At 38.0% G+C, this 27027-nt stretch overlaps 2 protein-coding genes across 2 annotated transcripts; both read left to right on the top strand.

Annotated features, from left to right (window-relative positions):
* The first annotated feature begins 296 nt into the window (after window positions 1-296).
* On the top strand, window positions 297-26999 carry LOC113120713 (60S ribosomal protein L7-like 1). The gene is made up of 7 exons (XM_026290704.1): window positions 297-1519; window positions 17394-17570; window positions 21337-21445; window positions 25419-25573; window positions 25854-25991; window positions 26246-26355; window positions 26682-26999. Exons 2-7 carry the CDS (start codon window positions 17548-17550, stop codon window positions 26888-26890), a joined length of 744 nt encoding a protein of 247 aa, XP_026146489.1. The 5' UTR covers window positions 297-1519; window positions 17394-17547; the 3' UTR covers window positions 26891-26999.
* LOC113037902 (uncharacterized) lies at window positions 10687-13356 on the top strand. Its single transcript, XM_026195226.1, has 3 exons — window positions 10687-11551; window positions 11935-12140; window positions 12491-13356. The coding sequence occupies exons 2-3, from the start codon at window positions 12137-12139 to the stop codon at window positions 13354-13356; spliced, it is 870 nt and encodes a 289-aa protein (XP_026051011.1). The 5' UTR covers window positions 10687-11551; window positions 11935-12136.
* Window positions 27000-27027: the final 28 nt, after the last annotated feature.

The following is a 27027-nucleotide window of genomic DNA, read 5'->3' as shown; positions in this document are numbered from 1 at the left end:
GAACGAGGTGGCGCAGTGGGATCGATTACTGCATGGGTTATCCGACCGTGTTCAGAAAGAGATCTACCTCCTCAAGCTGCCCCCCACTCTCAAAGGACTCATAGAGTTGGCTCTATGGGTCGACGCACGGATTAATCGCCTGGATCGCCAACCCAGTCCTTCTCTCCCTACCATCTCTCATGCTAGGGGGCGCTTGAGTCGAGAGAACACGGTCGGTTTTGTAAATTGTTAAGAGTGTCAGTTAGCTTGTCTTCGGGTTATCATCCCCAAAGCAACGGACAATCTGAGTGAGCCAACCAAGATTTAGAGAGGACGTTGCGATGTTTGGTCTCCAAGAATATATCCCCTATATATTAGCTTGTCTCACGTCTTGTGTTTGTGAAATCATTGTTTAATGTCGGTTACCCTGTTTGTTGGCTCTAGTGTTGTCTGCGTTGGATGTCTGTGTTTTTCCCAGAACCTCATCCACTCTCCACACTTCCACTCAGCCACGAACACTTACCTTCGGCTCTATTCCCCGCAGTTCCTGTGCCATCCTCTCCTGCTGCCTACTCACCGTCATCATACAGACTACTCACCTTCTCTCCGCCATCATCCGGATTCCTCACCTCCTCACCACCACTTCGGGGTGTCGTCTTCTTAGTCTGTTAACTCGTATCTGTTTCCTGACTGTCCTTCACCCCACCGTCACAAGTGGTTGAACAAACTTCTCCAGGTTGAGATGACATCTGTTATGAGATGTAAAACATCTATCAAAAGCATCACTAGATTTATTCTTAAATATTTTTGATAAAGGTTTGGGAGTCAGGAAAGTGACCAGTTGACTGGAAGCATGGGATTATAATTCCAATTGCAAAACCAGACAAGGATTTTACGCAGTCAACTTACTACAGACCCATAGCTTTGACATCTAATTTCTTCAAACTGATGGGGGCGTATGGTAATGAGTAGACTGGTATATTTCACTGAGAAGAAACATTTCTTATCACCATACCAAAGAGGATTTAGAAAGGACGTAACAAAATGGATTCTGTGCTAAACTTGGAATCTGAAATTGTCATGGGTGCGTACTGGACAGAGGACTCAGATGCAGAGTAAAGAAAAAGGAGAATCTTTATTCTTGCCACAAAACACAAAATAACATAAATAATAACGAAATGCTCTGGCGCACACAGAGATCTCCGAGCTTGCCGGCACACTGCGGACCACTCACACTGCCGGATCTCCGAATTACGGATCCTTTGACACAAGAACAGAAGGTGAGACTGATACTGAGAATAATGCAAAACATGGGCAAAGACAAAACAATCTACTCACGACCACAGACAGAAAAGCAGAGACATATAAGGGAGTGGGGGAACGAGCGACAGGTGGGGAAGAATCAGTTTGTGATCTGCACAACCCCACCACAATCAGCGCTGATTGCCCAGACCACGAGCTACTGAACAGACAGGACAACACAGACCACAGGGGAAATTGAGATGGCACCCTGCACCGTGACAGAAATAAGATAGACAAGGTAAACAAGGAAGCTGTAGTTTAGTATTTTTGATGTTGAAAAGACCTATGATATGATGTGGAAAGAGGGACTTTTTATTAAATTAGATTAAAGAAAAAATGCATAACTGAATCAGGAATTTCTTGTTCAATAGAACTATAACAGTAAGAATGGGTACTACTTTTTCTCAGATACATACAATAGACAATGGAACTCCTCAGGGTGGCGTTAACAATCCAGTTCTGTTTAACTTAATGATTGATTACATTTTTACAATGGTTGATAGTGGGATAGGAAGATAGTCTTATGCAGATGATTTTGCGCTGTGGAAAGGAAGGCGTAATGTTGCGTGAGTGGAAAGGTTATTCTGTAGCAAAAACCCAGGCAAAATTGTTAAAATTAGAGGCAATACAATCACAAGCAACAATAATTTGTTGAGGAGCTCTTAGATCATCCCCTTTATCAGCAGCTCATGTAGAGATGATGGGCAAGTGTCGTAGACACGGGTGTGCCAGGGTGTGCTTGTGCCACCCACAGTGACAGCTGGCACACCTAAAAATAGATGCAGAATAATTTTTTAAAGTCTCAATAAAAAATGTTTACTAAACTTGGGCTATTGTTGCTTAATTAGAAAATATATATATTTTTAAATCAACCCTTTCACGCGTAAATACTGTCGTGTACAAATATGCTAATTGACCCCTTGTTTCAGTGTGTCATGATTGTCACGTGACACACTGCAGCCACTAACAGATGTATCGGTATTCGTTTTATTTAAAAAAAAAAAAAAAATCATTAAAATATATACACAAACTTGCTTATCATGTCAACTATCTGATATTCCGATTTTTCGTTTAAAAAAACTTTATAAATGATCTTGATCTATAACAAGATGAGCACTGCAGTTCAGAGTCCTGTCAGCCGGATTTAATGTACAGCACTTGAATTCCCCAGTTTCTCCCGAAATACATTAAAGTGGCTGTTGAACTGGCAGAAGAATAGAGTAAACTTTATTGTTCTGCTATGTTTGTCTGATATATGAATAAAACACGTCTGCAAATTACATTTGATTAGATAGTTTTTGCTGCTTCCATAGACATCAGTGTGTATTTTACAAACTACCAATGTATTGTTTTACTTGTGATTATGTATATTTAAATGTATGAAACCTAAAATAAACATTATGGGGACGGGTTGAAAACACTGCATATTAATTGTGATATATGACAAGCTCTGAGCGCGTCCGTCTCTGGCTCAGTGCCAGCCAACGCGCAAAGGTGTTTGAATCTGGCAGTTCTGTGACGTCACTGAACATTCTAAATCATACTCTCAGGGGCACAGAAATAAGAATCCAATATATGGTGCAATAATGCTTAAAATGTTAAAATGTAATTTAAATTTTAAAATACAATATATCTGCTGACATTTGGACTGCCAGCCAATCAGCAAACAGCAGCTGACTGTGACCCCAGCAGTCTATGATATAAATAGATAATTTTTGATTGCACGTTGCTAGCTAGCAATATGTTGCAGAGCTCCTTTCTTAATTTTTTTTTAGCAAAAAACCTTGGCTTGATGCCGGTGTCAACAGTGTTGCCAGATTGGAAATGTCCAAGTATAGTACCAGAAGTTCATAATTATCATATTTGGAAGAAAATTATTACATTTAACAATTAACTACATTTTGACATGACCTGCAACTTACCCATAGGAGTATGGTTGGACGGAAGCAGTGCGACAAAAATACTATCCCATAATTTTGCACAGTAATCTGACAATAAATGTGGCACACCCAGATTTTCATATGCACACCCAGAGTCTTTTTTCTGGCTACGCTACTGGGCAAGATGTCTCAAGAAATTCATAGGCTTAAGTAAAAGATGAGTTACTAGATGAGCACGAAGAGACACTTGGACAGTAATCCAGTTAAAATGGTGTTGAAGGACTGTTGGGAATATGAATATAAAAAATGATCAAGCTTTGAATCGAAGGCCAATGATGGAGCACAAGAAATGAGTTTAAAGCTGTGTCTCATTTAGAAGGCCACGTCCTCCGGAGGTCGCATCCTCTGGAGGTCGAATCCTCTCTAGGATGCGTATACGGAGTGTCCTTCACCCTGGGATTAAACGAGACGGCCTTCGTAGGACGGACGGAAAACGAAACAGCTAAATAACAGATCCAGTCAGTTTCTACAGTGAACAATATAAAAGTGGCCTCGAAATGTAATACAAGTGTTAAATAATAATTATTTCTCGCCCTGCTAGCAAAGTACTGTTAAACTGTAAAAAAACAAACAAACAAAAAATCACTAAACACTTCTAATCATGTTTACCACACTTGTAATTCAACTTTTAAAAAGTGAAGAACTTTAAAGTACTTGCATTTAAACACCACATCGCTTGTGTGTAGATCTGCCGCCGCCATTTTTTCAAATAAACAACGGTTATTTATGGCGACGCAAGGGATTGTGGGTTATTTGTAGCAGCGAAGGATACACCTCATGTATCCTTCGAATTCCTGTGAAAAAAGGTCGCATTCGAAGGTCTCATTCGGAGTGTGCTACTTGCTTTTCTGAAATGAGACAACCACGATGACGTATGCAGCCTTCGAATGCGACCTTCGGAGGGCGCAACCTTCTAAAGCCCCTTTCACACTGCACGTCGGACCCGCAATATTCCCGTAACATTGCCTGGTCGCCTTCTGTGTGAAAGCAACCACGTCCCGGAATTGATTACCGAATCGAACCCGGGTCGGGGACATAGTAACATTGCGGTAATCGATCCGGAACGAGCGCTGTGTGAACAAAAGCCAGATCTAATTCGGTATCGAAGTGATGACGCGCGTTATCGCGCGACTTTTTTACCGGCTGTTTTGAAGGAAGATCAACATTCGCGACGAAAACATATGTGCAAACTGTAATGAAGCAGAGATCAGTTAGTTCCTCACTTTCCGCGCTGACACTGAGATCGTTCGCTTGCTTCAGTTAAAGTATAACGTGCCAAGCTTTGTCGACTCGTACATTACACGTCACGCGCTGATGTCACGTGTCGTTACGGTATCTTCAAGGGTTGTGTGTGAAAGCACGCACATATACCGGGTCATGACTGGCAGTGTGAAAGTGCCAAATCTAGCGACCAGGAAACAATTACAGGAACACTTTACCCCTGTATTTGCCGGAATGGCAGTGTGAAAGGGGCTTAAATGAGACACGGCTTAAGTGACATCCACACAGCAAAAAACGTTGGGTTGTTTTTTTTTAACCCAACCGTTGGGTTACACATATTGGGTCAATGTGTTGGGTTATCTTAAAATTTGTTGGGTAATTTTTTTTTCGTCGTTGGGTTATTTTTAGTTATAACCCAACTGTTGGGTTAAATGTTTCCTGCTTCACTCCTGTTCAAATTTTAACGGCCCAGTCAGAGACTCAGTGCGGACATCAGCGGCAGCCTGCCTGATAATGAAGGGTAAGTAAGTTAACTGTTAATATAATCGTATGATGTATATAACTGTCATAACATTAGAGTCTGATACATTAATTCTTTATTTATATATATATATATATATATATATATATATATATATATATATATATACGTTAAAAAAGTTTTAATTCCCTTTAGTCCGTTTGTTTCCCCCAAATAATTAGATCGATTGTAAATGAATGCTATTCCTGTTTGTTCGCCAGTATTAATACACTAAACGATTTAGACAAGTATTACTTAAAAACAGTGTTGGATATAACGTTAGTTACTTTGGAAAGTAGTTAGTTAAGTTACAACGTTACCATCAATTAAAAGTAATTAGTTATGATACAGCGTTACCTATTCATAAAAGTAACGCGTTAGAGTACTCATGCGTTACCAAAAATTAAAAGCCGTTTGCAGCGGCTCACACATGACAGACACAGCCCCCGGCCACTTTAAATGCCCTTAGAAGTCGTGACTCCCAACAATGAATAACGTCAGTCATCCGACTAAATTAACACTGCAGGATAACAATAACAGGAAAGACAGTCAGCAATAGGCTATTCCACATGGCGTTTTATTTATTTATTATCACAGAACATATTATTAATCAAAATTCGCACCTACCCAGCCCGGGTAGCCTAGGCTACTGTATATTATGAGCACCACAAGATAACTCCTGATTTTTCTTTAACTTTACATAATGCAGTTATCAAAGTACAAGTATGCTTACTTGTAAACACAACCTTAAACAGGCTTGCAGATTTAAATCCATTTAGAAATGATGAACAACCAGCCAGCCAATGATCTAACAGAAATTAACAGCTGCCTGTCAAACAAAAATGATAACAAACCGAATTAAATCCTTCACTGCCACACAGGCAAATGACAAATCGCTTAATAGGCGAACTAATTATTATTAAAGTGTCACTCACAGTCACAAGCCTAAATTCACTGTAACACAGTCCTCTTACATTTACTCTTCAAAGTAGTGATTAGAACGTAGCAGAAGCAGATTTTCGAAACGTTTGTCCAACAGTCGATTTCTTTTTCGTTGACAAATTGAAAAATAATGTGCGTAGGGGCCTACTTCCATAAACCAAACGCCGTCCTCTCTGCCATCTAGACGGGAGTTCGGAAAAAAAAAAAAAAAAAAACCCACACACACAGGGTCAGGCGCAGGGCACAGACGCATCACAGCCATTGACTTTACGATCACAGAGCTTCGGCTCCGCTGATACATCCGCAGGTGGCACAGTAGACCTAGGACTACTGTCTGACAAAGAGCAGGCTGCAGTCGGGATTTTCCTTTCCTTAAAATAACGGATTACTTTTTTAAAAAAATAACGAAGTTACTGATTACTTACGCACGAAACTAACGCGTTAAGTTACACATTTCAGGAAAAAAGTAATTAGAGTACTCTAACGCGTTACTTTGTAACGCGTTACCCACAACACTGCTTAAAAATGTTAGAAAAGCCGCACGGACCATTTATGGGATCTGACCAATGAATGAAGCTGCTGCGCGAGCTGAGCTCACACACATCAGTCATGACTCATGCGACAGACAACGGACTCCGCGAGAATCGTTTGAATGAACCTGCAATTTTCTGATATAAAAGTGCAAAACCCAGACGAAAGAAAAGCGCGCAGTCGTGAGGTAATCCGCTCTTTCAGCGAAAATTTATACCAGTGCCCCAAATTTACATAACGTTAACATTACTCCTACAACCAATCTTTAAGAGGGGAGTGTAAAACAGAAGCCATATTCGTCTTAGCGCACCAACACTAATTAATTGTACACGTACAGTAAAAGTGTTTTTATGATTTATTCATATTGAATATTGTTATGCATCTATCAGAATGCCCTGTAATTACAGCAGTTTCTCTTATGAAGCTAGATTGATTGACATGTTTTTTAAATGTGTTGTACTAAATGTGTTTATACTTATGTTTTAGACAATGGACTTTTTCGTGAAGGAAAAAATGCAACAATACAATTTCTGCCTGTTAACTGGAACATTTCAATGTAAGTAACCTATTTAAACTAATGATACATAAGTTTTCAATTTTACTTAGACCTATGACTTCCAAAAATGATGAAAAAGGACAAATGAGGTGAAATAAGTGTATTGTTGCATTCCGTCCAAGCTTCCTTTCATTTACAGTGTACTTTTATTCCTCCCTACAAGTCCAAATCAGTCAAAGGGTAAAGGGTGGTCAAATTTACTCATATTAGCTGCAAATATAGCCAAATTTTCTGGAGGGAGTGAAAACTGATTTAGTCTGTCTCTTAGTGCAAATGATAGTAGATCCCCACAAAGACTGTAAAAAATGTAAACTGTAAGCTTAGCTTTTTTTTTTTTACTTGTCCGTAAAATATCTGTATTTTTTTCATTTAAAGGCCTTCGTGCAGAAATTGTCTTTAAACCCTTCCTGCCATCTGCACCATACCACACAAATGGAAAAATGGTGTGCACATCATACACGGAAATGAAACGGTCCTTCATTGACATTCAAACTGTAAGTAAAAGCAACACTTAAAATGACAGTACCCTGTGTAGTCAAGTCACCTTTATTTATTTTGTAGAAGACGCACGTTGTACAATACAAATAGTTCCAAGAAGATATTTTGAATAAAAAAATGATGACAGAATTTTCATTTTTGGGTGAATTATCACTTTAACCAATTTAAATTTGCTATAGCTTTTAACTTAACTTAACTCATTTGTAAAGTGAGTGTATCAATGAAATATCATCACAATGCATGTTAACTGAAATATTTTTTATTCTTTTAAGGTTGGCACTAATTAGTGCTGTACTTGAATCACGAGACAAGCCAGAATCCACATGTCCTGGTGCTTGGTGACAAGGAAAACTCCTCCCAAGATTTTATTATTTTAAATAAGGGAGGCGATGGAACAGGAGACGATAATACAAGCAGTCGATCTGTGTTTTAAACTTTATATGACATCTACTACCCAAAGCCCTCTGCTCATATTTGAGAGTTTTTGTAACACACAGTCTTTAATAGTTTCTTCTGCACACTGTCTCCTCCTTAAAAACTTTGTATATAGTAATCAGTAAAAAACTTTATTATTTTATTGATCATCAGTATGTCCAGCAGTATATTTTTATTATTATAACTTGATTTTATGATTATTTTTTGTTTTATTAAATATTATGTTCATTTTATTTGAAAGTCGTAATATTTGCCATGTATGGGGACCCATATTCGGAATTGAAGATTTAGAAAGAGGAAAGAGGACGTTTTAATAACAAGAATGCGTATCGGTCATTAATTATTAAATCAGTTGCAAAGAATAGGAAAACATGTAAATGTAAATTGTGATAAATGTGTGGATTATGAAAGAGAACGTTTCCAGCTGGTCAAGCTTTACGATATTTGAGAATAAATGATCTGTCACACAAGGTTCTGTTAGGAGATGGACCTCTTTCAGAATTAGTTGTTAATTTAAAGGAAACAGGGTTGATTAATAGGATTTAGAATACCAGATTCTGTTGTGGTTATTTTTCCTCTTGTTAGTAGTTCTTGTTTCTAAACTTCCTATCCACTGTGTGCTTCACAAACACTGGTGGTGGCAGGAATGCACCCTTAAGTTGGCTTGCCAACCACCATGAAATCCTAAAAGAAGAAGGAGAACCATTACTATGTAAATATGAGTGTGGATTTCGAGCTAAAACATCAACAATGGATGCAAAGTACAGTAATGAAATAGAGAAGGCAATAATATTGGAGTAGTATATTTATGGTTCAGCACCAGAATCATTATTACGGAATCTAAAAAGAATACAGTATAGAGCTTGCAGAATACAATTTGCAAATAGACAGATGTACTGTTACTTGCTCTACATTCAAAAATCTGGTTGTTATACTGTATTAGACATTAACTTGTCTTTTAAAAAACATCTTACTCATGTTATAAAACAGCATTTTTCCATCTTTGATACATTGCCAAGCTACGAAAGTTGTTACCTGCTTCTGATGCAGAAAAGCTAGTTCATGGTCTCTAGACTGGACTATTGTAATGGGGGGAGGGGGGGGTCCTGCATCTTCAATAAACAAACTAGAGGTAGTCCAAAATGCAGCAGCTAGGGTCCTTACCAGGTCATTTTGCAGACTCTGCACTGGCTACCTGTTATGTTCTGTTTAAAAATATTATTACTTACTTATAAGGCCCTTAATGGTTTAGCTCCTGCACACCTAACTAGTCTTTTACCACTCTACAATCCATCACACTCCCTAAGGTCACAAAACTCAAAGTCCACTAAAGGAGGTACACTGTAAAAAAAAAAATCCTGTAAATTTACATGGAAATTTAACAGCAAATTGCATTGCATTATTTTACAATGCATTATGGGAAGACTTGTTCACTTCGGGTTGAGTGGTCGATCTACAACAATTTGACACTGTTATTTAACAATATTATACCCTATTTTCATCCAATGAGCACAAGGCGCGACATTATGGAATATCAGATTGAGGTAGGTATGCAACGATTTATTATTTTATTATCTTTAAATGACCTATTACTTTAACATATAACATCTTAAACATCTAATGAAGCTTCTGTGATTTAAATCAGATGCCTCAATTAAATTAAGTGTTTTAACTAATGTTATAGGCAAATAATTGGTCGACCGATCCCAGGCTGAAGTCAAACAGCCATCTTTATCACACACAGGTAAGAATCCCTAATTTTCATCCAACCTGCATATTTTACCAAACTTTATCCAAGTAATAGATGGATGGGAATGAACGAAATCAATCTTTTTTTCTTTTGTGGTAAGTAATGTTATGTGCACATTTCAGTCCATGAGATAGGAGAAGGGTCTGGCTGCAGACTTGCACTTGCACTCTCAGACTTGCATTCTCAGACTTGCACTCTCAGGCACTTGTGCTTTCCCTAGCGATGTCACTTGCAGTCTTTATTATTATTATTTTTATATTTATTGATAACTTTTTGTTTGAATCTTTCAACATTTTACAACAGTAGCCAGGTGGTGAAGAAAAGAAAAAAGAAACTAAATTGCAATATCACTTGCAATTGCTACTTGCACTCTCCGCTACCTGTGACATCACTTGCAATCAACACGTTCTTGCATGTTGCCAATGGAGACAAGACACTGTGGTGGTGATTAAACGATTAAAACTAATTTAGTAGGTCTACTACTTGTCATGAGTACGGACTCGGTGGTCCTCCCTCTCACCAACAGAGGGCACCACTTCCATTCTCCCGGACTCCTATCACCTTCACCCACTCACACATTCACTCTGTACACCTGTCAGGCCCGTCGTCAAGGGTGGGGGGCATCGGGGGGGGGGGGGGGGTTAGTGCCCCCCTAAATCGTAACGCACAGAACAATCAACCAAACTTGCATAAGACGTTTAATATTGCATGTTATTGATTTAGATCACTGCTCCCACGACATTGTTTCAGCAGAACTTGACTCAGAGGAACAGTAACCACTACAACGGTAACACTAGAAATGAATAACACATTACCTTCAGAAATGATTCAGACAATTCATTATTCAACGCATTATTACACAGAACATAATTTTTTATATAATTATATTCATAAATGACTGTTAAAACATCCCAAAACAGCACCCAAACCTTGCAAAGACCTACCTCATTAATTATTCAAATACAACAGCCAATGTCAAGTCTCCAGCAGCAGACCTTTCAATATGTTATTTTAGTGTTAGTAGTTTTATTAATTCAAATTAAATATGCAGTCTGTGTGTAAGTATATGTATATATACTTGCATGCGACCTCAGAATACATTTTTGGCGGTCACGTTGAGAACCTTGATAAGGGTTTGGCCCATAGTGGAGGCATCAAGTTTAACTCTTTGTTCAATGAGCTCTCCTTCTATCATGTCTCTCAGCCAGGGTTGCCCCCATGCCTTGGACATGATTAGTTTGAAGGTGTTGTGTCATATGACCTTGCTGTATGTATACAACATCTTGTAAAGGTTGACAGACAGTTTACATACCTGGAATTGAATCGAAGGATTAGTCAGTTCAAGTTTCTAGGTAATGACAACTGTGACAGACCGTGTGAAATTAACCCAGGAAGTGAGAAGCTAAGTGGGCATGCTGTACAGAACTGGTGTTTTTTGAGGATGCTGCCAATGTTAATTGGTGACCAAATTGAATCACCTGGTGAGAATGAAGTTTGGCAACTAATTTTACTGTTAAGGGAAATTGTTGCACTTATTTGTGCACCAGCCATTTACAATGGTCAGATAGGGTATTTGAGAGTTCTAATTGATGAGTACCTATATTTTAGGAAACACATGTTCCCTACTTCTCAGACCTAAACATCATTACCTTAGCCACTACCCAGAGCTCATTATTAATTTTGGACCACTAATCCGTTTGTGGACATTAAGATTAGAAAGAAAGCACATGTATTTCAAACAGTGTGTAAGAAAACTACATAACTTTAAAAATCGGTGCTTTACTCTCTCAGAAAGACATCCGCTTCTGCAGGCGTTTCTTCATGCTGGTGAGCTCTTCCCTCCTGCTATTGTAGCAGAAAAGGCAACAGAGTTTGTGGTGAGTGACTACAATGATGTCATAAGAGAGTCTGTATCTGGATATTATTTTCAGCCTGAAAATTCTTTGGTTTCTCATGAGGCAACTGTGAAAGGCACAACATACAAAAAAAAAACATGTATGTTGTCATTCATGAAACTGATGAGGGGCTTATTGTGGGGAGGATTGTGATGACAGTCATACACAATACTTCAGTGTACTTCATCACAGAACTTTTCCAAACTTACAGTATCTCTGACATGGGTGTTCATTGCTTGACACCAATGAATGAATCCTACTCTTGTGTTAGTCAGAATGACCTTCTGGATTATTATCCATTGTCAAAGTACAGTGTTTGATATGTCTGTAATAGTTCTTCATCATTCTTTTGTCTCAATTTAAAGCAATATCCGCCTTGGTGGGAGAACTGAGGGAAATCATCCTCAGGGCTTTGCGTCAAATGATGAGAACACCACACAGCTTTTGATTGACAAACTTGTAGGCTCTGGATTGGAATCCAAAGATGATCTTCAGTTTGTTCAACAAGAAGACATCAGTGACATACTACCAACTATAAAACTAAGAAAACTTCTCAATGCTTTTAAAATGGGTAATTATAATCTCACATCTTCATCTATATTTCTATTCATTTTAAAATGGCTGAACATGTAAAAGTGGGTTGTTGAGAGATGTTAACAGGGTTATAATTTTCTATTAATCAGATATGGCCGTTGTTTACTCAGTTTTACTTAAACAATTTGTTATCTTGCTTGTGCACTCACCCCAGTAGTGACATGAACAATGTGAATAGTTTTAGATTTTAACAATGTCTACATTTGTAGAAAACCGGCCATTGTTACAGTGTGTGGAATTGAATCAATTGTTTTCTGTATATATCAAGTTGTGTTTGTACAGATAATGTGGATTTTAACTACCTGTTCAATATTTTGTTTTACTCAGAGTCAGAAACTGTCAGTTTGGATCTCACCACTATGCAGCACACTCCTTCCTTATCAGCTGGAAGCTCCTCACCACGGCCATGCTCTTCTAATATGTCGGTAACTACTGATGGAGAATCAAGCAGTCTTGAAAACAGTCGACCATCTACATCGCATTTTAGGAAATCGTGGTCAAATACCTTTCAGGTACCATGGCAGCTCATGCCTGCAGAAATTCAGTCTGCTCTCTCTTCTGGGAAGAGACCTTCACCACCAGCAAGACGACAAATGGTCAGGGTGCTTGCAGATGAAATGAGAAAATTTGAGCCAACACCAACACGTGCACAGTGTCTTACTATTTGTAAAGCGATTGTCCATCAATATCCCCAGAGCTTTGCTGATCAACTTCATGATGGCCAAGTTGTAGGGGAAGGTTACAGCTCACTTTTGGCCCAGATCAAGAATAGAATTGATAACCTCAGCCGGGCCACTAGCTTCCGACAGCACCAGTCAGCTGGCAGTGGTTTTAAAAGAGGATCCACTGACACATATGGTTGCACCCGGTTTCAGCCTGATCTTCCTTTAGATGAGACCGATGTCTCCATTGAGACTAAACGCCAGAAGCTAGAGGATCTATTCCGTCAAGAAGGTGCAAAGGGAGCTGAGAAAGCTGAGGTAGAAAAACTGATGGAGACAACTTTCTGCCTGCAACGGAGCCAAATAAATAGTGTGCCAGCACCATCTGTTACGGAGCTGATGGAAAAGTGGCCATACCTCTTTTTTCAGAAAGGCCTGTTCGCCCATTTTGAGCTGCTCACTGACATTAAAGAGTTTTTTCTCTTCTACAACAGTTTAGCTTATAACGCAGTATATGGGGGCATATCCTAAGTAAAAAGAAATTGCTAGTTAATACCACTAACAAGGCTCAAAATAACCCCTACACTAACACGGTAGCATAATGAGGGTCCCTACATACAAACTGAAGTATTGAGAACTTTTATGTTATTATTATGCTACCGTGTTAGTGTGGGGCTATTTTGAGCCTTGTTAGAGGTATTAACTAGCAATTTCTTCTTACTTAGGATATGCCCTCATATATAGCGTTATAAGCTAATCAGTTTTTAGAGATAAAACTCTTTACATTCGATTTTAATGAAAACAAATCCCAGACAACATTCGACTTGGTACCAATGTGTTAAAACAGATTAAAACAACCTTTCCTTCTCCTTTTTTTTATTTTTATAGAGATATTGTAGGTTTTGTTATCTTGCAAGACACGACATTGTGTGCATTTTTTCAGGTTATAAAATAATGTACTAATTTCTAACTACCTTTTCTATACCAAACTCTCCAGAGATCATAGAATAAACATTAATTTATCCATTCCTTTATGGTCCAGGTGATAATCCGGGCCAATGGATGAAACGATGGATGATCAGCCTCGAAGGCCAAATAATCTGCGAGGGTGTGCAGCCAACTTTTCTCTCTGGACTTGCTGCATTGTTCTCTTCGAGAACAATTTGAGCCGAACACAGTCGGCTCAAAGAATATAAGCTTCCCAGCTTCGCAATGGCATTGAATAGATCCCGTGTTTTTGAAGCTCCAAAAACCGCATCCATCCATCATAAAATCCATACGACTCCAGGGGGTTAATGTATAATGTTAATGTAAAATATTTTTTGTAAGAAAAATATCCATGTTTATAACTTTTATCAACTATAATCACTGGCTTCCAGAAACAGCTGTACGCGAGTTCCAGATAGAGTCGAGTTCCGGCAGAACAATGACCTCTGACCCGACATATGAAATCTTATAATCTGTTTCACAGATGTACTTTGAGATTTTAATCCTGTCCGAATCTGCGATGTTTGTCTTTTTCTCACACGACCTCTGCAAAAACTTCAGAGCAAATGACCTACTGTTTTTCGTCAAACTCGGCGGTCCTCAGATAAATCTAATCCCATCCGAATGCGCAGAAATTAATTTTTTTTCCAAAACGCTTTTTCTTTTAGTCAACATGAACTACCGTAAAATCTCTCGCTATCGCGCCAGTATTCAAGTTTCTGCTTTATGTGCACCGATAATGGATGTAGATGTGACGCATTCGTCAATTCAAACCTAAGCTTTCGCTACGTCTTCGCCATACGTCATGCGTCAGTTAGGAGGTCACCCTTCCGCCAGAACTCAACTCATTTATGAACACGCATATGGTCATGCCAGATGCCAGTGATTATATTTTATAAATTTATAAAATACAGATATCTTTCAGATAAAAAAGGCATGGCTTTCCTTATTAGACATTTATTAACCCCGCTCGATACATATCGATTACTTTTTATGCTTTAAAGCTGGGAAGGATGTTATGCATTATGGCTGGAAGAAGAAAGCCATATATGTTGGAGTGAACTATTCCTTTAAATCATTGTTCACTGAAGATATTATCCTCTTATTTTTCAGACGTTTTGTTGGAATTAATCCAGAAAAGGGGACCAAGGCTGCAAGAGGAAAGGTGATGTCCAAAAAATCTGGGAAAACCATGCAGAAGAAGACCATAACCGCCAGTAACAAAGTATCAAATCTTTTAAAAAGACTTTTGGACTTTGAGTGGCACTTCATTTAAAATGTAGCTGACACTCCCCACTCATGCAGTTTGTTTTCAGAAACATGGTTGTCTGGTGTTATATTTTGTTTATACAGAGTTGTTTAGATATTAAAAAGGGCTGGTGTTTTTTAAAGCCTGATTTAAGAGTTTTTTTTATTATTATTTATTTTAAATAATTACTTTGTTTTAGTGCAACTGTTTTTGGGCTAATGTTTGCCAAAGCCTCATTTGACACTAGATTTGTATTTTATATAGAGGTAAGTCAATTCTATATATTTTGTATTCGTTTGCTTTTTCTTAAGCCATTTTTGCATTTTGATGAGTGCTTATTTGTATGCACTGAATATTACTTGACTAGTATTTTTTTATTTTCATGTTTTAGTTTACAATAATTGAGCAGAATTTATCAGGTGTTGTATCAGAATAATAAAAAAAAAACAATCCTAACTTGGCTTTATTCCTTTTTTGTAATCCATGACAAAAATAATGTGCAGGGTTATAATAGCATTTAGAATTGAAATTATTGGGGTGTCATTGTAAAAAATAATACTGTAAAAAACAGTTAACTACTGGCAGCTGTGGTTGCCATTATCATACTGTAAAAATATGATGTGTTACTGTTTTTGAAATTAACAGCTAAATACTGTTTTGATAACTACAGCATATAGCTGTTAAATACCAGGCTGTAAAATTACAGTTTTATACTGTAGTTGTCAAAACAGTATTTAGCTGTTAATTTCAAAAACAGTAACACACCATATTTTAACAGTATGATAATGGCAACCACAGCTTCCAGTATTTTACTGTTTTTTTACAGGATTATTTTTTACAGTGTAGAGCTTTTTCGCATTTGGCTCACAATCTCTGGAATAGCCTTCCTGATAATGTTCGGGGTTCAAACACACTCTCTCTGTTTAAATGTAGATTAAAGACACATCTCTTTGGCCAAGTATTCAAATAATGAATCTCATAATCTTGGACTGCAGTTAAGTCAAATGCACATTATTATTCTTTAGCTTGGGTTAAACTAATTAATTTTACATGGTTGGAACCGCATCTATGCTAATTATGTCTGTATTTGTTTCTCTGTTTTTGACACAGGATTAACCGTGGTAACTAGGATTTACACAAGCTCCAGTCTGGATCCAGAACACCTGAGAAGAGATGATGCCAACCCCTCAGAAGACCTCAGATGATTCTAACCCTGAAACAACATATTTAAATGTTATCAACAAATGTTAAATATTGATTAATAATGAAAGCAAGACAACAAACAAAGTAAATGCTATTTACTTATGTAGACATGGCATTTAGTTGTTTTGCTCAATTCCTTAAGGGGGTTTGTGGCAAAGTAAAAAATAAATAAAAAAACTATGATATTATTAAGCAGGTGTAGTATGTACTTGAGCTTAGTTCAAATTAAAGATAATATTTTACACAGAAAGTAATCAAGCTTGTCCCGCAGAATCTTCGAACTAGACGCGCGAAAAATGAAAATTATGTAATTAATGACTCACCCTCATGTCGTTCCAAACCCGTAAGACCTCCGTTCATCTTTGGAACACTGTTTAAGATATTTTAGATTTAATCCGAGAGCTCTCAGTCCCTCTATTGAAACTGTGTGGACGGTATATTGTCCATGTCCAGTAGGGCTGGGTATTGTTCAAAATCTTTCGATCCGGTGCCAATTTCAAAACATCAGTTTCGATACCGGTTCCTAACGATACTTTTTTCGATACCATATGTTTTAAAATCCATTTCAACATCAACACAAATACATTAAAGGGGGGGTGAAATGCTATTTCATGCATACCGAGTTGGATATCCATGCTAAACATGGACAAAGTTTTCAAAATTAAGTTGTACGTTTGAAGGAGTATTTTTGTTCCAAAAATACTCCTTCCGGTTTGTCACAAGTTTCGGAAAGTTTTTTTCGAGTATGGTGTGGTCTGTGTGACGTTAGATGGAGCGGAATTTCCTTATATGGGTCCTGAGGGCACTTCTCCCAGAAGAGCGCGCTCCCATATAGCAGAGCACAGACATTCACTGATCAGAGCGAGAGACCTAAATGTCACAAAAGAAGTGTGTTTTTGATTGCCAGGGCAAGACAACCCTGCATAGATTACCAAAAAAAAACAAAAAAAACAGCAGAGTTGTGCAAGTGTTTTTGTTTGTTCCCTGCATTTCGAAGATGCTTGTTTTACAAACATTCACAGAATGCACATTATTATTCTTTAGCTTGGGTTAAACTAATTAATTTTACATGGTTGGAACCGCATCTATGCTAATTATGTCTGTATTTGTTTCTCTGTTTTTGACACAGGATTAACCGTGGTAACTAGGATTTACACAAGCTCCAGTCTGGATCCAGAACACCTGAGAAGAGATGATGCCAACCCCTCAGAAGACCTCAGATGATTCTAACCCTGAAATAACATATTTAAATGTTATCAACAAATGTTAAATATTGATTAATAATGAAGACAAGACAACAAACAAAGTAAATGCTATTTACTTATGTAGACATGGCATTTAGTTGTTTTGCTCAATTCCTTAAGGGGGTTTGTGGCAAAGTAAAAAATAAATAAAAAAACTATGATATTATTAAGCAGGTGTAGTATGTACTTGAGCTTAGTTCAAATTAAAGATAATATTTTACACAGAAAGTAATCAAGCTTGTCCCGCAGAATCTTCGAACTAGACGCGCGAAAAATGAAAATTATGTAATTAATGACTCACCCTCATGTCGTTCCAAACCCGTAAGACCTCCGTTCATCTTTGGAACACTGTTTAAGATATTTTAGATTTAATCCGAGAGCTCTCAGTCCCTCTATTGAAACTGTGTGGACGGTATATTGTCCATGTCCAGTAGGGCTGGGTATTGTTCAAAATCTTTCGATCCGGTGCCAATTTCAAAACCTCAGTTTCGATACCGGTTCCTAACGATACTTTTTTCGATACCATATGTTTTAAAATCCATTTCAACATCAACACAAATACATTAAAGGGGGGGTGAAATGCTATTTCATGCATACCGAGTTGGATATCCATGCTAAACATGGACAAAGTTTTCAAAATTAAGTTGTACGTTTGAAGGAGTATTTTTGTTCCAAAAATACTCCTTCCGGTTTGTCACAAGTTTCGGAAAGTTTTTTTCGAGTATGGTGTGGTCTGTGTGACGTTAGATGGAGCGGAATTTCCTTATATGGGTCCTGAGGGCACTTCTCCCAGAAGAGCGCGCTCCCATATAGCAGAGCACAGACATTCACTGATCAGAGCGAGAGACCTAAATGTCACAAAAGAAGTGTGTTTTTGATTGCCAGGGCAAGACAACCCTGCATAGATTACCAAAAAAAAACAAAAAAAAACAGCAGAGTTGTGCAAGTGTTTTTGTTTGTTCCCTGCATTTCGAAGATGCTTGTTTTACAAACAAGGCCCAGTTTGACGCTGGATTTGCATATCGTTTATTTCTTAAGGATAATGCAGTCCCAACGAAAAAAGGGTCACGATCGTGTGTTGGAACCACAGGCGGTGAGTAAAACTGCTTCAAATATCTCTGGGTTGTTAACTTAGCTATCGGCGCGTAAACACATCAAGTAAACAACACGCGATGTTGTCATCAAACTGCACTTTCCACATGTACACCTAAAAAATAATAATAATAAAAAAAGACGACATAAAGTGGAACTTAGTCATTTTCCAAAACCGCTAAGCAAATATATACAGTTTCAATACATACTACATAGAGACGTCCGGCTGTAGTCGTTGCTGCTGCTGCTCTTGTTAAATTTCAGCCTCTGGATTCTGATTCTGGATCATAAATATACGGCTGAATCTGACTGTTAGCCATGGTTTGTTTTGGATGATGTTTTTTTCCTCACGGTGTCACAGCTTCCAAATGCTCTCAATGCAAAAGCCTACTCGCGCTCGTGATTCTTTAGCTCCACCCACACGTCACACCTCCAGTCGCTCGGGCTTTTCCGGGAAAAAACGGTACAGACTATCTTTCTCTTATAAATATAATAAAACTAAAGACTTTTCGGAGTTATGAAGGATGCAGTACTACTCTATAGGTACTCAAGATTAACAGGATATTGAGTGAAAACGAGCATTTGACGTGACGCTATTATTTTACAAAAACTGCCTACGGGACCATAACGTAAGATACAAGGTAATGGAGCCTTTTATACATTTTTGTCTTTCTTTAGAATTAATTAATGGACAAATGGAGTCTTTAAACGCCTCAGATGTAAAGTTATTCGCTGGAATGCTCAATGTCAATGGAATGCTAACAGCAGGTGGGGGTCCGCTAGCCAATAACAGTTTTTTAGACGACGTGAAAGGGGGTGTGTTTCAAGATAAGCAATGGATTAGACCAAACTAAACGGAGGGAGTGCAAAACAATCACCCAAACAAATGCTTCATTAAATTGGTGGTATTGCCGGCTTTGGTTGTAATACTCTTATCGCATATGTTGCACTTTGCTGACTCGGCATCCACTTTTATAAAGTGTAGCCACACTTTAGACCTCTTTGGCATTGTAAAATGGAAACGTTTTGAGAAAAAAACAACTACACTTGTGTTGTGTGACTGCGAGTATCTTCAGAAATCCTCCCCGTCATGTCATGTGGTGGTGGACAGCCAATCAAGGCGAATGTAGGTCCTTCCATGCAGTTTAGACACGGAAGAGAAGACAATGCTGAATAAAGTCGTAGTTTTTGCTATTTTTGTACCAAAATGTATTTTCGATGCTTCAAAAAATTCCAACTGACCCTCTGATGTCACATGGACTACTTTAAAGGGGGGGTGAAATGCTATTTCATGCATACTGAGTTTTTTACACTGTTAAAGAGTTGGATTCCCATGCTAAACATGGACAAAGTTTCAAAAATTAAGTTGTACGTTTGAAGGAGTATTTCTGTTCCAAAAATACTCCTTCCGGTTTGTCACAAGTTTCGGAAAGTTTTTTTCGAGTATGGCTCTGTGTGACGTTAGATGGAGCGGAATTTCCTTATATGGGTCCTGAGGGCACGTTTGCCCGAAGAGCGCGCGCTCCAGTATAGCAGAGCAGAGAGAGGCTGTGCACAGACAATCACTGATCAGAGCGAGAGCGTCGCAAAATGTCACAAAAGGAGTGTGTTTTTGGTTGTCAGGGCAAGACAACCCTGCACAGATTACCAAAGAAAAAACAGCATTAAGGGACCAGTGGATGGAGTTTATTTTTACAGAGCATCAACGGAGTTGTGCAAGTGTTTGTGTTTGTTCCCTGCATTTCTAAAATGCTTGTTTTACAAACAAAGCCCAGTTTGACGACGGATTTGCGTATTGTTTATTTCTTAAGGATGATGCAATCCCAACGAAAAAGGGTCACGATTGTGTGTTGGAACCACAGGCGGTGAGTAAAACTGCTTAAAATATCTCTGCCTCCTTGTTAGTGCGTCCGCCTCCCATCGGAGACCCGGGTTCGAGCCCCGCTCAGAGCGAGTCCTTGCTGCTGCTGCTCTTGTTCAGTTTCAGCCTTCACAGCTGTCACAGCTTCCAAACGCTCTCAACGCAACTGGCGCTCGTGATTCTTTAGCTCCGCCCACACGTCACGCCTCCAGGCGCTCGTGTTTTTCCGGGAAAAATCGGTACAGACTATCTTTCTCTTATGAATATAATAAAACTAAATACTTTTTGGAGTTATGAAGGATGCAGTACTACTCTATAGGTACTCAAGATTAACATGATATTGAGTGAAAACGAGCATTTCACCCCCCCTTTAAAGATGTTTTTATTACCTTTCTGGACATGGACAGTATACCGTGCAAACAGTTTCAATGGAGGGACTGAGAGCTCTCGGACTAAATCTTAAATATCTTAAACTGTGTTCCGAAGAGAATGAAGGTCTTACGGGTTTGAAACGACATTAGGGTAAGTTATTAATGACATCATTTTCATTTTTCAGTGAACTAACCCTTTAAGGTGGAGATTTGGAAATATTTCAAGTGTGAAATGATCAACAGCAACATGTATTGAATATATCATGACAACATACAAAGTTAGCGCTATTTTCTTATGTATGACATGACATTTAGTTGTTTTGCTGATATCCTTAAGGGGGATTGTGGGAAAGTAAAAAAAAAAAAAATCATGATATTATTAAGTTAAATTAAAGTTTATATTTTACACAGAAAGTGCCCAATTTTAGGCATGTCTGTCCTTCTATTTTTGTACATTTAGAATTCTTAATACAACTTTGTTCTTGTTTCATTTCTTTTGTTCAGAACTGAGAATGTAATCAAGCTTGTCCCGCAGAATCTTCTCAAGAAACGCAAGGCATCCCAGGCTATCAAAGCTACTCAAGCCAAACTTGCGTTACAGCAGAAGAGAAAAGTAAGAATTCCTCCTTTTTTTTTTTTTTTTTTTTTTTTTTAGTTTATTTATTTATCAGGGACAATGCAGCGCACATTGTTACATACATAATTATCATAGACAAAGCCATAACAAAATGTGTAAATGTGTTGCATAAAAGGTTTCTAGCCAATAGGCTAATTTGCAACCCCAGTCCCTGGTCAGGCCTTTCTAAAAACATAAAAAACTACGTAGTGTAAACTACACAATCATGCAACAAATACCTTATAAACATTAACATTAACATTTTACACAATCCTGACTACATTACACTACACAACACAACACATCATATCCAGCACACACAATACATTGCAACAAAAAATGAGTCAATGTCCACATATTTGATTTTCTTTCAGCCAGTGTTTCACCTTTCTATTAAATGTTTTCAGGTTGGTTTCTGTTTTTATTTCCGTTGGTAAATCATTCCAAAAATGGGTCCCTATCACTGAAAAACTTGAGTGGCCAAAAGTGGTTTTGCACCCCTCTGCTATGCAGTTGCCACCCGCTGCTCTCCTAGTGGCAACTCCCCTTGTGTTTATTTTTGTCACAAAAGGACAGAGTACGGCTGGAGCTTGATTATTTATACATTTAAAAATCAGCTTAAGAAAAGAGAACTTAATAAAACTCTCAAAATTTAAAAGCTTGTATTTCTGTACAATCAAACAGTGATGCCACATAATTGGTTTCTGATCCATTATTTTCAGTGCTTGTTTGTATAATGACATGATAGGTTTGACTGTTGTCTGGGAGGCTTGGCCCCATACAGTAACACAATAAGATAAATGAGAAAGTATCATAGCATGAAAAAACAGCAAAGCTGCTTTGACAGGTATATGATGCCTAATCATTCTAAAACAGTTTAGGTTTGTCCGCACAGTCTTACAGAGTTTGTTAATGTGTGTATTGAATTTGAGTTGGGGATCCAGAATAATACCTAAAAATTTTAATTCCTCAACTTCCTCTATGGCTTCTTGATCTATTTTAATTGTACATTTAATTTTTCCTCTAATTGAGAAGCACATAGATACCGTCTTTTTGAAGTTAAGCGTCAGATGATTTTCTTTAAGCCACTGGGATATACCCTCCATTTCCTTAGTGAGGGTCTCTGCTACTATAGTTGGTGTCCTAGCTGAAGCATAAATTACTGTATCGTCAGCATACATTTGGCAATTGGCTGACTGACAGCATGTAGGTAAGTCGTTTATATATAGACTAAAGAGCAGAGGCCCCAAAATGGAGCCCTGTGGAATACCCATTGTGGATTTTAATGATGTTGAGAGTTCGGTGTTTATTTTAACACGTTGCTCTCTATGCTCCAAATATGATGCAAACCAGCCGATAGCATGTTCAGAGAAGTTGAAGGTGGTAAGTTTATTCAATAGTTTGTTGTGGTTCACGGTGTCAAAGGCCTTTTTTAGGTCTATAAACACAGCTCCCACAACATTACCCTTGTCCAATTTACTCTTAATGTTCTCGGTAAGGTAGCAATTAGCCATTTCTGTAGAATACCCTGCTCTGAATCCAAACTGTTTAGAATTGATAAGTTTGTTACCTTCAAGATGTTCTACTAACTGTTCTATGATAATTTTCTCTAAAATTTTGGAGAAAGCCGGCAGTATTGAGATTGGCCTGTAGTTGCTTGCTTGATTCTTTGCGCCAGCCTTGAAAATCGGTGTAATAATGGCTTGTTTCCAAATTTGTGGGAATTTGCCCACTCTGATGGAAAGGTTTACAAGGTGGGTTACAGGTTTAATTAAAGCAGAGCAGTGAGTTGTTATAAAGGCAGTGTCCAACCCAAATACATCCTTTGCCTTAGATTTTTTTAATTTATTAATAATTGTATGTACTTTTTCCTGACTAACCTCTTTAATTTGAAAAAGATCTGATTGGTCAGACTTTGTAGTCTGTGATAGGGTTGCTGGTTCAAATGTCTTAGCAAGCTCCTCAACAGACTGAATAAAAAAATTATTAAGTTCATTTGCAATAGCTGAATTGTTAGTGTTGATAACTCCATTCACTTCCAATTCAGCTATTGTTTTTTGTTGACTAGGCTTAAGTTTAGTAAGGCTATTGAGGTGCTTCCAAAGGGATGTACTATTTCCTTCCGAATCCTCAATCAATTGCATAAAATAGGCTGTCTTTGCTTTACGCAATTCTCTAACTACTGCATTTCTCAATCCTTTAAAGATGAGAAAATCGGTATTTGTTTTGGAGAGCAGCGCTTTTTTCAATGCATAGTCTCTCTTTTTCATTAGCTGACGAATGTCATTATTCAGCCATGGTAAGGAGGCTTTTCGTTGAGTGCCTTTGAATGTCTTACTATATTTCCCAATCAGATTTGTGAGGTTTTTCATCAGAGAGTTACAACAATTTTCTAAATCATTTGATTGTAAAACATTATTCCAATCTAAATGATCTAAATCATTTTTAACTTGTGTCAACTTAGTTTTGGGGATACCCAGGTTCCCTTGTTTACTTTCGTTCGTAAATTTGGGTAAACACTGTTTAGTGAGTTTCCGTACAACCATGGTCATATTGTGATCAGAGAGCCCTGTTAGTAAATTATAAGTTCTAATGATTCTCTGTGGTCTGTTAGTAACCATCAGATCGATCATAGTTTTACTCGCTCGTGTGATCCTTGTTGGACCTTTAATCATCTGATGAAGACTGTGCTTTGACAACAGTCTCTTTAATTTTTTTCTATGGCTTTTCTCTAGCCAGTTAATATTAAAATCACCAAGAAAAACCGATTCGGTGCGAGTATTTACATATTTTAAAATTTTGTCTAAGTTCTCATAAAAAGAAACATCATATGATGGTGGATTATACAGCACTATAATGTTAAAATTCATCTTAGGGGATAATACAACATTTAAAGCCAAACATTCTAATGGTGTGTCCAGTTTGATTTCATTACATTTCAGAGTGTCTCTAACATAGAATAGTACCCCCCCACCTTTTTTAGATGTTCTATCCTTTCTATGACAAATGTAACCAGGGACATCAATCATACTGGTCTGGATATTACTGTTCAGCCACGTTTCGCTCAACGCTAAAAAATCTAAATTAGAGTCAGTTAACAGATGTTGAATCTGATCCCGTTTAGGCAATATACTCCGAATATTCAAATGTCCACCTAGAATACCCTTAGGTTTAGACATAGGCTCCCATATTACCCTGTGCGTGATTTACAGTCTGAAAAAATCTAAATTCTCGTTGCTTCCTTACTGATTGGATGCGGTCACCGTATGGAGTTCCTGTTACCTCGGGGAAGACGTCCGTCCGTCCGGAGGTCAGCCGCTGCACGCGCAATCCACCCGCTGGTGCACCCTCCGGGGAAAGGCCAACAGCAAATGGGCCTGGATTCAATTGTACGTCCCCAGACAGCAAAATCAAAGTCAAGAGAACACCGAAATTACGCCAATTGCATCCTCTCTGGTAATCCCGCTTTCTCAGCGTGCCGCGATGGGTGAGTTCAATTCGTTTGATGTTCGAGCAAATGGCAATGTTTTGTTTACTCGGCATGCCACGACGTGGGTGATCAAATTGTTTGGTGATCGAGTAGATGACAAAGTATCCATGTCCAAAGAAGTTTAATCTCGGTAATCCATTCGTATTTACTGACTGATGGTTGTCAGCCTGGGACAACTGTTTGTTTGCGCTTAGGTGTTGTCCAAGTGGCAACAACAGAAGCCAACAGCAAAGCAGAAATACGCAAACATTTCCTTCATCACTATAATTATTATTTAACCGGTGTCTTTGTTTTGTTCTTAAACCAGTAAATATTGAAAAAAATGAGTTAGTAGAAAGTATTGGAGTGGAGCCTGACAAACCACCCAACACATCTGCCGCCATTTTTTTCTTCTATATATATTCAAATATAACTTTGTAAACTGCTTTTATAAATAGACCAATAATTGTTTTAGAACAAAATTTTTATTGTCTAAACCAGGTCCAAAAAGGAAAGTTTAAGCGCTTGGAGGACATTTTGAAAAACAGCAAGAGGAGGAATCAAGACGAAACAAGACTCGCCAGACTCAAACAAAGACCTCTGCCAGCCATGCCCCCAGCAAAGAACAGCCTGGTGTTTGCTGTCCGCATCAGAGAGTATGGTCAACTTATTCATCATTCATAATGAGGTTAAAGGGCTGGTTTTCCTGTAAAAATGACAATTGTCATAACTGACTCAACTTCATGTTATTCTATATCTGATGGAACGTAAAGTGCATTAGACTCAACCAACATTCATTCTGTGGACAAAACCAGTAAAAAACTGGTCAAAATATCTACTTTTGTGAAATGATTGAAAGAGGGATGAATGAGTGAATTGTACCTTTCCACATCTGCTTAAATATGTTTTTCATTTTCTCGTATGATTGCTTGTTAGGGTCAAAGGCGTGAGCCCCAAAGTGATGAAGGCCATTCAGATGCTGAGGCTGAGGAAGATCTTTAGTGGCACCTTTGTGAAAGTCAGCAAGGCTTCAATAAAAATGCTTAAGACAGTGGAACCTTATGTTGCTTGGGGGTGGGTAATCATATAATGTTCATTTTACAGGAAACATATCTGAATCGGTTTTAAAAACACCAGATCTGCAGATTGGCTTTGACTTTCAGCAACTATTATTGAGTCGTCCACACTATAAATCAGGACAAAAACTGAGCAAAAGTCTTCCAGGATTTTAGATGTTTTTTTATTTTATTTTATAAAATAGCTGGCAGTGTTCTTCTGTCTTTTATTGACTTTCACTTGTTTGATTTATTGTTGTGATCTCTTAACAGGTATCCCAATTTGAAATCAGTACGTGACCTCATACTGAAACGAGGACTGGTGAGGATTGACAAGAGAAGGATTCCTCTAACTGACAATACACTCATAGAGCAGCATCTCGGTAAGTCATCGACATGGTGGATGAATTTCATTCAGCGGGAGATTAGTCATTTTGGGGTACCTAACAAAATTTTAACAAGCAAAAGGATTCAGGTGATAAACTTTTGCATGGAGCTTTTTTTTTGGAAATGGGGTATTGAACCTAGTAATAATCCTTTGGGGGAAATGGGAATTTGTGTAATTATTAGAAATGCACTCAAGTAAAATAAATTCTTTGATATTCAGTGATGGTCTAAGTGTTTTAACAGTCTTTGATATTCATACTGACGATTAAAATGTTTAATGAAATGTATATTCACAATGGGTTTCTTTTGTTTTTGTCTCAAGGACAATATGGGATCATATGTTTGGAGGACCTTATTCATGAGATCTGTTCTGCTGGAAAGAACTTCAAGGTGGTAAACAACTTCCTGTGTCCGTTCAATTTGTCAATTCCATGTCATGCTGCTAAAGACAAAGTTGGACTGCTGAAAGATGTTGGTGATCCTGGACCCAGAGCTGAAGACATAAACACAATCATCAGGAAACTCAATTGAGCTAAAAGACTTTCATGGATTCCCAGGGCCGTTGCTAGTGGGGTGAAAGGTGGTGACTATTATAGGCGCATTGGTGGGTAGAGTACCCAAAAACTGTACTCAAGTAAAAGTAAAAGTACTTATAGAAATATTTACTC

This window comes from Carassius auratus, chromosome 20 (assembly GCF_003368295.1).
Source record: "Carassius auratus strain Wakin chromosome 20, ASM336829v1, whole genome shotgun sequence".
NCBI classification, from domain to species: domain Eukaryota; kingdom Metazoa; phylum Chordata; class Actinopteri; order Cypriniformes; family Cyprinidae; genus Carassius; species Carassius auratus.
Note: the sequence above shows the minus strand (reverse complement) of the source record. Positions and strands in the feature narration are given on the sequence as shown.